Here is a 12,463-nt window from a genome sequence, read left to right on the forward strand (position 1 = left end):
CATTTAACCCATCTGAAGCAGTGAACATACGCACACGCTCAGAGCAGTGGGCAGCCCAGAGCAGTCAGGGGTCAGGTACCTTGCTCAAGGGCACCTCAGCCCAAGGCCGCCCTACGTTAACCTAACTGCATGTCTTTGGATTGTGGGGGAAACCGGAGCACCTGGAGGAAACCCACGCAGACACGGGGAGAACATGCAAACTCCACACAGCGGCCCTCACCAGCCGCTGGGTTCGAACCCGGAACCTTCTTGCTGTGAGGCAACCGTGCCGCCCCACGTCAAGCTTGAAGTATCGCTATAGAGTAGATAGTAAAAGCTAAATTTTGGAAGAAATTCTGTCTGTACCTAAGCATGCTTTAATACTATGCTAAAACACTGCTATTCATTCGTCAAATCATGTTGGCAAAAAAAGCATAATAAGTGACATACACTCAGAAATGTTTCAGGGGAAAAAAGAAAAAAACTTCCACTTCCCAGCTTGAATAAGAGTGCATACCTTTTTTATAATTGCAGGGTTCTAACTTGGCCTTTTCAGGGTATCGGGATGATACGCAATGTTTCCTTGCCGCTACGCCCACAATATTGCCGACACGCCTGTAAAAGCTGCCGCTATGCTAATAAAAAGACTCGTCAAGCTTGAAAATGTGGTCTTTTGTTTAAATTTCTCTTGTTATCCCTACGCGGCGGCGACGGCGCGCCGCCATGCGAATGTTCCACTTTCGGATATACTCCACTCCCCGTCCACGTCAGCGCCCAGTGCAGAGCTGCCCAAGTAGTTCCATGTGGAGATCGTCACTGATCGTGCTAGTCCGGTTTACCTCCTTCCTTATGCCGTGTTCGCGATAAAGTGCCGTCCGTGTTAAGAGTTGCTTACGCACCATGCACGTAATATGTGCCGGTCCCCAAGTTGGATCTCGATAGTCCTGTATTGAAATTGAATGGCTGAAGCTGACACTCGGTGAACATCAACTGGTTGTTTTATTCTTATTCCATAAATGTGTCACCAGTATAGTTGAATATTAATTCTAATAAGTCTTCAATCAAAAACAATCACAGCAACTTTTGACAAAAACAAAAAAAAATCTCATTAATATTACCAAAAAAGAGTGACTTTCAGGGAGGCCTGCAAGTGCTAGGAAATGCACTAGAATGAATCTCTGAGCATGTAGAACCCATAAGCTTTCAGGGGCCTAAGGCAGCCCCCAAACCCCTGGCCATTATGATTGGTGCCACTACAGTGATATTTTGGTCTAGTTAGAACCCTGAATTGGGAATGTGGCAATGTTCATAATCAACCAATCACATTCAAACTCATGTTGAATACTAATTAGCATACCCCTGCCATGAATTAAAGTGTCTGATTAACGCTGAATAAAGTATAGCTGTACTTGTAGGATTTTCCTGACATCATCATGGTCACATGGATCTGGAAAAGCCATGAGCTGCAAAGAGCTTCTAAAGCAGGTATGGGATTTCATTGTTGAAAAACGCTAATCGGGAGAGGGCTATAGAAAGTTTCCAAGGCATTGGATTTACCATAAAATGTTGAAAGAAACCGTAATTAACAAGTGGAGAAAACAGCAACATTACTAAGAACAGGATGTCTCTCTGAAACTGATAAGAAGTCCAGGAGAAAACTTGGCTTACAGGAACACTGCAGCGATTTATGGCAAGTACTGGTTGCTCCCTACATGTGACAACAAATTCTCCTGAATTCTTCATATATCTGGACTACAGGGTAGGGTGGCAAGATGGAAGCCTTTTTTTTAACAACAGAAAAACAACATCCAAGCCCAGATAATGTATGTTGTACAGTATGTATGTAGGGGTGTATGTAGTTAGTACATGTCCATCTGTCCTATTTCCAAAACCCCTGTAGAATGTGTTATGGGCTGACGAGACCAACCAATGTTGAACTTTCTGGCCATAATACCACCAGAAGTCTCCATACGTAGGAGAAATTAACACATTTTTGGCAGAATGGCTTTCAAAATTTTTCATACATACATGATGATGACACCGGATGCAGTAACACGACTTCATCGTAAGTGGGAGTGACGTCATCGTGTGTGTTGACAAAGAAATGGCAATCCTATCGAGGATGTTTTCTCAATAAAGTTACATTTTGCTGAAAAGTCTTAACTTCCCCTATGTATGGAGATTTTTGGGTCACCCATGTATAGGTTTGGTGCAAAAAAATATACAAATACAGCACATCACCAAAAGAACACCATCTCCACAGTGAAGCATGGTGGTGGCAGCATCACGCTTTGGAGCTCTTTTTATTCAGCTAAAAATGGAGCTGTAATCAGGGTGGAGGGATTGATATCAAAATATCAATTTTGGCTGAAAACCTTACGACTTCTGCTAAAATTTCAGTAACCGAAAGCACACCTCCAAATCAACAAATAATTTGGCTTCAGCAAAACAGTAAAGGTTTTGGAATGGCCCAGTTAGACACTAGATGTAAATCCAGTGAAAATCTGTGGGCTGACCTGAAGAGGGCTGTACACACGAGATGCCCAGACAGTCTCATTTGTGCCTTAATGTGACACAGATGTGATGTTTTCATGGCTGTGTGGATACAGAATACGGTATGTGGTCCTAGATCGGATATGTGGCCGAGTCATGGTCACGTGACACGAATGAAAACGGTCAGATTGGAATTCGGGTAGATTTTTGCCTATATATGTGCGCTGAGGGCGTTCTTCATCAGCCAGCACTGGCAGTGCAGCAAAACAACAATGGAGAAGAGCTACAATAGCTGTGAAAACAGCAAAACATGCCTTCTGGCTTTTTTTTTTCCTTCACAACCTGATCATGTGCAGCTGATAAGTTGTTTATCATCTTCCAGATGCTTACATTAGCTACTAGCATGCCCATTTATTTGTGGAGTTGTTTTGCAAATAGGATTATTTATTTATTTTTTAATTGCTGGTGACACAGATGGCTCATGCAAAAGCATCAATACGCATGCGTGCTGTTTTGGAGAACAGATGCATTCATATTACAGTTAGATACAGGTGCGATTGTGAATGTGAACCTTCAAGATGGGCAAATCCAATCTGAGCAAAAAACCAGAATTGAACGACGAGGTTTGTAATGTGAATGTAGCTAGAGTTCGAATCATTTTGCAGGGAAGACTGACAGAATATTGTTACGTCAAGATGTGCCAAGCTGATTGACTCTTACCCAAAAAGATTCAATCTCAAGATAAAATCTAAAGGTAATTATACACTTGTGGAACCAGGTAATTGTACGTTTTTATTTTTTACATTTATTTTTCATTTTTCCCTAAACTGATTCTTATTGTTTTTCACTTTTTTCTTTTTTTTTATAGATTACAATTTCAATCTATTCAGAAAAGGTTCTGAAATAATTTATCCTGGATTTTTTTTTTAAACTTGCCATTTTAACAGGGGTGTGTAGACTTTTTTTTAATCCACTGTATGTACAAATACAAGGTGTTTCAAAAAATTTGATATAATTTCACAATCTAATAACTTTGCCAATTCTCATACAATTCACCTCAAATTTTAACAACGTGTGGAAATGGGTCAAAAATTTATGTTTAATGTTTTTTGTTTTTATCTTTTTAGGTATAGAAATGCCATTCACTGGAAAACAAAAGGTGTTTTGTGTGTTAGAGTATGCTCGAACACAGTCGAACAAGACTGTGCAGCATGCATTTATGAAAGAATTCTCTAAAAATGCACCAACTGCAATGCAGATTTGCATACGGCACAAAAAGTTCAAAGAGGAAGGCTGGGTTAGGGTTAAGCACGCATATTGAAAATTTGTGAAATCGCCTGTTTGGCTTCATTTGCCTAGACTATGTAGTTTCTGGGATATTTGCTGTAACTCTCAAATAATATCAAATTTTTTGAAACACCCTGTACAACCCCGATTCCAAAAAAGTTGGGATGCTGTGTAAACTGTAAATAAAAACAGAATGCGATAATTTGCAAATCATGGCAACCCTAGATTTAATTGAAAGTAGTACAAAGACAACATATGAAATGTCGAAACTGAGAAATTTTATTGTTTTTTGAAAAATATATGCTCATTTTGAATTTGATGTCAGCAACACGTTTCAAAAAAGTTGGGACAGGGGCATGTTTACCACTGTGTTGCGTCACCTCTACTTTTAACAACACTCTATAAATGTTTGGGAACTGAGGAGACCAATTGCTGTAGTTTTGAAAGAGAAATCTTGTCCCATTCTTGCCTAATTATACAATTTCAGTTGCTCAACAGTTCAGGGTCTGCTTTGTCGTATTTTGTGCTTCATAATGTGCCAAATGTTTTAAGTGGGAGACAGGTCTGGAGTGCAGGCAGGCCAGTTTAGCACCTGGACTCTTTTACTATGGAGCCATGCAGTTTTAATATGTGCAGAAAGTGGTTTGGCATTGTCTTGCTGAAAGGCGGAAGGCCTTCCCTGAAAAAGATTTTGTCTGGATGGCAGCATATTGCTCTGAAATGTGTATGTCATTCAGCATTAATGATGCCTTCCCAGATGTACAAGCTCTGCATGTCATGTGCACTAATGCACCCTCTTACTGTACCATCACAGATGCTGGATTTTGAACTGTGCACTGATAACCAGCCGGATGGTCCCTCTCCTCTTTGGCTTGGAGGATGTGGTGTTACTGTATGTTTTACAGTGTCCTAATTTTTTTGGAATTGTGGTTGTACATTTATTTGTACTATTTGTTGAATATGATGTATTAACAATTTCATATGCCAGATATCGGTAAAACCTAAAATAAGAATGCCCTTTGTGTGTTCATCCAGTTACCAGAATTTAAATACATAAGATTCCTTTATCATGCTTTAGCTTCCCTAAGAACACCTTTCATCTCATTCTGCTTGGTACTCTGTACAGAAGGCTTGTAAACACGAGATCACGTGTGTGCAGTAAGAGCTCATAAGAGTGAAGGGCTTATCTCTTCACAGAGGGACTTCGTGCTCAACAGGAAACTGGCCCTGAGGCACTGAAGTGCAAATTTAACCCCAGGCTTAAGAACAGATGCGTTCATCCCACCATGTACACTTATTCACTGAGCCTGAACACTGAGCTCAAGCCTCTTACACAGAAACTTTTTAATGAACTTTATGAAAAATGGCAGTAAGTACATCCACAGATTTGCTTCTCATTGCTAGTTATTCAGGCCTGCACTGTGTTAAAGTGTTTTATTTTTTTATTTGTATGCATTTGAAAGAAATCTCACTCTCATTTAAAGCCCTAAATTTCTAAATCTGTTTATTCCTCCTTTACATTTGCCTCTTCTTGCTGTCTTTAAAAAAGCACCCCTCTTCTCTCCTCTCTTTCTCTTTTTCTCATTTTTTTTAAATTACTATTTTTCTGTTTGTTCTTCATTAATGCCCTGCCTCCACTTCCTCTTCTCATCTAGTAATTCAATATCACAATAATCTTTCAGGCCTTTTATGGCTGGGTTATTTTTCTTCTTAATGCTTCTGTCAGGGAAGAGACCCAGAGCAAATCTAATTGTCACCACCATTATATGAACTTTTTTCTTTTTTTTCTTTCTTTTTTGCTCCTGATGTTTCAGATAGACAGTTTTTCCAGTTTCATAATTTGATTTATTTTCCTGCATCAGGACATAAATGCGTGCCAAGCACTGATGGGACGAAAGTTCTGACTCTCTTCAGAATTCAGATGTGATATAAGTATGCACTCAAGCTCAGAATTGAAGATCCAGGCACCAAATGGTTGTGATATCACAACCAGACGGTCATTATGCTGTACTGGAGTGGATGGGTTTATGCTTTTGTCAATATATCTGTACTGGACAATGTTTGCTGACTGAGAAAATAAGTTGGCGGGCATCGGAGCAGCTGTTTGCTAGTCAACAAGTCTTGGCTCTTATTCAAATATATAAAATTGGCGGATGAATGGCTGGCTGGATGGATGGAATGAAGGAAATGTAAAATAATGTAAATATATCATCAATAGGGCGGCACGGTGGTGTAGTGGTTAGCGCTGTCGCCTCACAGCAAGAAGGTCCTGGGTTCGAGCCCCGGGGCCGGCGAGGGCCTTTCTGTGTGGAGTTTGCATGTTCTCCCCGTGTCCGCGTGGGTTTCCTCCGGGTGCTCCGGTTTCCCCCACAGTCTAAAGACATGCAGGTTAGGTTAACTGGTGACTCTAAATTGAGCGTAGGTGTGAATGTGAGTGTGAATGGTTGTCTGTGTCTATGTGTCAGCCCTGTGATGACCTGGCGACTTGTCCAGGGTGTACCCCGCCTTTCGCCCGTAGTCAGCTGGGATAGGCTCCAGCTTGCCTGCGACCCTGTAGAACAGGATAAAGCGGCTAGAGATGATGAGATGAGACATCATCAATAGAGAAAAGTGGAGTAACATATTTAAATAAAAACATGAAATTCAACTAGTAAGCTGCATTCATTTGATAAGATCATAAAAAGACTTAACCAAAACTCAAAAATGTCTGCAAATTGTTGAACTTGGCCAATTTGGTCTAACTTAATATTAAAAAAAAAATCAAGTAAAACAAACTGAATAAAATGCAAAATAGCTGAGGATTTTTGTTACATTTTGGAGTGCAGCAGGTTTTGCTGGAGTATACACTACCGTTCAAAAGTTTGGGGTCACCCAGACAATTTTGTGTTTTCCATGAAAAGTCACACTTTTATTTACCACCATAAGTTGTAAAATGAATAGAAAATATAGTCAAGACATTTTTCTGGCCATTTTGAGCATTTAATCGACCCCACAAATGTGATGCTCCAGAAACTCAATCTGCTCAAAGGAAGGTCAGTTTTATAGCTTCTCTAAAGAGCTCAACTGTTTTCAGCTGTGCTAACATGATTGTACAAGGGTTTTCTAATCATCCATTAGCCTTCTGAGGCAATGAGCAAACACATTGTACCATTAGAACACTGGAGTGAGAGTTGCTGGAAATGGGCCTCTATACACCTATGGAGATATTGCACCAAAAACCAGACATTTGCAGCTAGAATAGTCATTTACCACATTAGCAATGTATAGAGTGGATTTCTGATTAGTTTAAAGTGATCTTCATTGAAAAGAACAGTGCTTTTCTTTCAAAAATAAGGACATTTCAAAGTGACCCCAAACTTTTGAACGGTAGTGTACGCCTTTAGTAATAAGAGGGTATTTCTTGGATGGTTAACAGTTCTAACTTTCTAAAGAAGCTATTTTTTAAATGATATTTTAAAGCTAGATGGCCTTGCGATGTCATAAAATTGATGAACTATAGTTCCTTCTGAAATTTGGTAATTGTGATGTATGTTTACAGGTAGTCGTCGACTTACGACTGCGTTTGGTTATGACTGACCGGTCGTAAACCGATCTGGTCGTAAGTCGGCCTATGTTAAATGAACGTAAGTATATTGTGATGTGTAATGATATTGTAATCATCTTAAAGTCTTATTTTATCAACATTTTCTTATTTCATTACCTTGGCTCATTATTTGGTTTAAGTCAAACACTGCATACTCAGGGGTGAAAGTAACTTTTATTTCTTGCCGGTATATTATTTTGAGCCATAGTGCGCACGCGGAGCGCACACCGAAAAATACACCTAATTATTTATTATTGTCTACTTATCAAGCACTCATTAGGACTTCTTATCACTCAATAGTACTAGTATAGTACTTTTTTTATCACACTATCACTCTTTCATCCACCTGTATCAGTTTTTGATTATAAATAAATTGCAAACACATCATTTCAACAACACAATCGTTTTAATTACATTTTATTTTAGCTGAACAGTTGAAAACTAACTTTTCATTTTGGACATTGGACACAGACCAGTGTAACAGAACAGAAAAGTGAAAGTTACTTTGATTACCAGCTGCGCACGTTATAGCACAAGATCTGGTTAAGCCGTACGCGCGCTGTAGCTCGCTTGTTGTTTGTCCAGCGAAACACTGCACACATAATAGAAGAGGCTGGATGCAGTGTTGCCAGATTGGGCGGTTTTAAGTGCATTTTGGCGGGTTTTGAACATATTTTGGGCTGGAAACTGTCAGCAGTATCTGGCAACACTGGCTGGATGCTGGGCGCTGCCAGGAGCTGGGGCGGAAACTGTCGTGCGCTCAAACACTTGCCAGTCATAACCAGACGGTCGTAAAGTCGATTGGTCGTAAGTCGCATAGGTCATAAGTCAACGACTACCTGTATTTCTGCAGTATGTAAAAAAAAAAAAAAAACCAAGCCATTCTGTGGCTGGGAAGTTATTTAATTTGAGTTGATTCCCAAGCAAATAATGTGCATGAAATCACTCACTTCACGCAGTCAAGCAGACAGAGGAAGTCCGTGTGCGCATGCGCAGGTTTACCTCCTTCTTGTTCTTTTGGGTTTTACGGCAGCTGGCATCGAGTGTTGCATTACTGCCATCTACAGGTTTACTTTGACCGTGCACTGACAGTTCCATCATTCTGTCGCTAAACGAACAGCTGATCACACCGAGGTGCTCGCTGACTGCCGATATTTATTAGTTTGGTCCTGCATTTCCTTTCCTTTGTATATAACATAACGTCTTTTCTTCTCGCTTTCCGTTACTGTAGTCAGTCTTTCACGTTTCATTCACACACTCACGTTCTTCATTTTTCTCTCCTGTTTCAAATTTGTATCCCACAATGCCTTCCGTGAACAGGGAAAGCCCACCACGTGATGCATGACATAGTATCTTGAATTGGGTCATGGTGAAGCAAGAAATAATAGCGGAGAATTTAGAGCCACGTGGCTCTAAATTAATTAATTGTAACATTTAAAAAAAAAACTAATAAAATTGGAAGTCTGTGATTCGAATTCAGTAGCTTTCGGTCCACTAAACAAAAATAATTGGGTGTTGGGAAATTCTTTTTATGATCTACACTTGAAAAATCTGAAAGGCAGTCTACCTTTACCTGGAAGCTTCTTCACCTGGAAGCTTCTTCACCAAAGTGATTTTCAAGAAGGTCCTGTAAAAGCTAATTACACGTTACAAGATTGAGAAATGAAAGTTTTGTTGTCGTTGGCATAGCTCGAGGTCGAGTAGCCTTTCCAAGATCAAGGTGCAGGGTCCATGGCCTTGGAGCCTTTCGCTAAGAATTGTTTAGAGCGGTGATCAGTTCGCGACACTGATCCACACTGCTTGGCCTGGGAGGATCTTGTTGCATGGCAACAAGAGAGTGGAAACGATGGGACCAAATGAAAGCTTAAAAGCTAAATATTTAATTAATTGAAACAAGTTGATAAAAAATTAACATAAAGTAAGTATGTAAAAAAATTTGAATCATGTCAGGTATTCAGGTGAGTTTGGCTCCCACCCACTTGGAACACTCTAATTTGTTCAAAGTAAACGCTCCAGCTCCCTGAAGAGTACCAGACACCCAGCCAAAGGCATCCGGGGGGCGTTGGTTCCAAGCTCGACTTGGAACTTTTCCTGAAAGGTCTGGTGTAAGGTTTTGCCTTGAGCCATTAAGAAAATCCTCACGGACTCAACCAAAGAACCTTTTAGGCTGTTGGATCAAAGTTTTCCCCTAAGAGCGTAGTTCTGAGTCACCTGACCTGATGACAATCTGCTTTAAAACAATTTGTGTTCAATATCCATCTTGTAGATCATCAAGCAGGTTCATACATCTCTAATAAAATGGTACGGTATGATACTGTCATTTAGTATTATCTTCGAATTAAGTGCTGATGAGAACCACTTATCTACCTCCTTCCTATCACTGTGTTGATTGCTCAGCTAATTTTCATGCATTAATTGCAGATGTGAGAAATGTGTCACTGAGCGTGTATTTCTGTCTGTGTCTCAGGCCCTCAGTAAATACCCACCGCTCTTCAATGACATCTCCTTCTGGCTGCCGGCTGAAGGATACACAGAGAATGACTTCTACGATTTGGTGCGCAGTATCGGAGGAGATCTGGTGGAGAAGGTCACACTGCAGGACCAGTTCACTCATCCAAAGTAAGAGCGAGAACTTCTGTTTAATTGCTGTTTATTTGTGCATGCAGTGACTGTACCAATAAAAAGGAACAGCAGAAACTCAAATCCAGACAAGAGCAAAACATTTCAGGAAAATATTTATAATGAAAACTCATGAAATGAAAGTGTTTACACATAAATGCATTTAGAGTTTTAGAGTCAAGCATGTACACTGAACAAGAACTTTGCTTTCACCCCCATTTGTGCATCTCCATCAGTATCAAATACATCTGAAACCTGTGTTCTTAGAAAAATGTTCTGTTTGACTCCTCTGGGAAAACCCTTAAAGTTAGAACATGCTGACAAAGCTTTTAAAGAACTTTCAGGGAGCTCTTGTCATTTTGCCAAGAGTGTAGGTAGAAAGAATATCAGATGGATGGGTAGATGGATAGATGGACGGATAGATGAATGGATGGTCAAATACATAGGGAGATGGATGGCTGGATGGACAGATACATAAATGGATGGATGGCTGGATGGATGGATGGTCAGATACATAGGTAGATGGATGGCTGGATGGATGGATGAATGGATGGATGGACAGATACATAGGTAGATGGATGGCTGGATGGATGGACGGATACATGGATGGATGGATGGATGGATGGATGGATGGATGGATGGACAGATGCATTGACAGATGAATGGATGAGTGGACGGATGCATAGATGGATGGCTGGATGGATGAACAGATACATAGATGGATATGTGGACTGACAGATAGGTGGATGAATGGACGGATGCGTTGACATGGATGGATGAACAGATACATGGATGGATGGATGCATAGATGGATGGCTGCATGGATGGACAGATACATAGATGGCTGGCTGGCTGGATGTTATGGATACATAGATGGATGATGGACTGACATATAGGTGGATGGATGGATGGCATTGACATGGATGGATGGATGGATGGATGCATAGATGGATGGATGGACAGATGGATACATAGATGGACAGATACATGGATAGATGGATGGATGATAGATGGACCGATACATGGATGGATGGATGGATGGATGGATGGATGGATGGACATATACAGTATATAGATACAGTATATGGATGGATGGATGCATACATAGATTCATAGATACACTCATCAAAGGATGGAAGTATTGATGGATGGATACATAGATTCATAGATACACTCAGAAGGATGATGATGCATGGATGGGTTGATACATAGATGGATGTATACATAGATTCGTAGATACACTCATAGAAGGATGGATGCAAGGATGGAGGGGTGAAAGGACTGATGGATGGAAGGATGGATGCAAGGATCTTCCATTCTTTGTAGGTAGCATGGAAGGAAGGAAGGAAGGAAGGAAGGAAGGAAGGAAGGAAGGAAGGAAGGAAGGAAAAATTGATGAATTGAAGGTAGGATGAAAGGAGGATTGAAGAAAGGATGGATGGATGAATTGAAGCAAGAAAGGAAAGCTTCTATCTTGTTTCGAAAGGTTCTTGGTTTGTTCCTCTGAGGGAACTCTTAAAAGCACTTAAATTAGGGGTTCTCAACCTTTCATTGACCAGTGGTTAATCCTGACCTAACCCTTTATTTATTTTAAAGTAGACAGACCTCAAAACCTGTACAATTCACAGAAAGTTAGGTATTTAGACATTAGAACTGATCTCAATCTCAACCAGTCACTGCTATTTGTTGCAGATATATTGTATTCCTGCACACACATGGCAACGCGTCACATTCAACCATCATTCCTCACAAGGGGGAAACACTGCATGTGGGTTTTTCACATTTTACATAGCAATGCCTTTATGAATCTGTGTGTGTAAAAGCCTGCACCAGTAGGGACTCTGCACTCACTGGGTTTAATGAGACGATTGGCCTTGAGTGTCATACTGGGGCTTATCAAAGTCAGGAGGTGTCTTTTGAAATCATGCATTTCATCTCAGCTGATCTTGACCACTATTTTCATTTGATTCCCTCAAGGGCACTGAACCCTTCCTCCCATAAATAAGTGCTAACAATTGGCACAGTTGGCTGGCTTGGTTTTGTCAAGTTTACGTAATGCATTTCACATGCATAAAGCTCATTTTACACAGCCTGCCGGTGTCGAGTCTGCAGTACATGAGAGATCTTACAATGCTTTAGTCAACAAGCAAAAATTTGTACAGTCAGATTATTATGAACATGCATTTCTGCTGTGGATGATAACTTGGAGGTCATTAATCCAATATGATTTTCAGTCCTATGTCCTTGAAACATCACCCAGTGTGTTCTTCAGATTATGGGTATACACTTCAAAATGGCGTGAATAGTGTATTTTGTAGTGTTTCTAGCTTAAAAAAAACAAAAAACTTTGGTGTAAAAGGCTCCTTTGATTAATACAGAAAGGTGTGTGGGGGGGAGTTTTGATTATTGTTTAGACTGTTACATTAGTCGGGTTTTCAACTCAAATAAACAGATGCAAAACTGCAACTTGGCCTAGTGGTTAGCGTGTCCGCCTCTCCACTG

General features: G+C 40.3%; 1 protein-coding gene across 2 annotated transcripts in view; it reads left to right on the forward strand.

Annotated features, from left to right (window-relative positions):
- Positions 1-12,463, forward strand: part of fars2 (phenylalanyl-tRNA synthetase 2, mitochondrial) — a 398,131-nt gene that overhangs the window by 219,363 nt on the left and 166,305 nt on the right. For both annotated transcript variants that reach the window (XM_060922489.1, XM_060922490.1), the window contains exon 6: positions 9,810-9,961. In XM_060922489.1, the coding sequence (XP_060778472.1) occupies positions 9,810-9,961 (152 nt within the window). The remainder of the gene's footprint in view (positions 1-9,809; positions 9,962-12,463) is intronic.

The sequence above is a fragment of the Neoarius graeffei genome, chromosome 5 (genome assembly GCF_027579695.1).
Source record: "Neoarius graeffei isolate fNeoGra1 chromosome 5, fNeoGra1.pri, whole genome shotgun sequence".
In the NCBI taxonomy this organism is placed as follows: domain Eukaryota; kingdom Metazoa; phylum Chordata; class Actinopteri; order Siluriformes; family Ariidae; genus Neoarius; species Neoarius graeffei.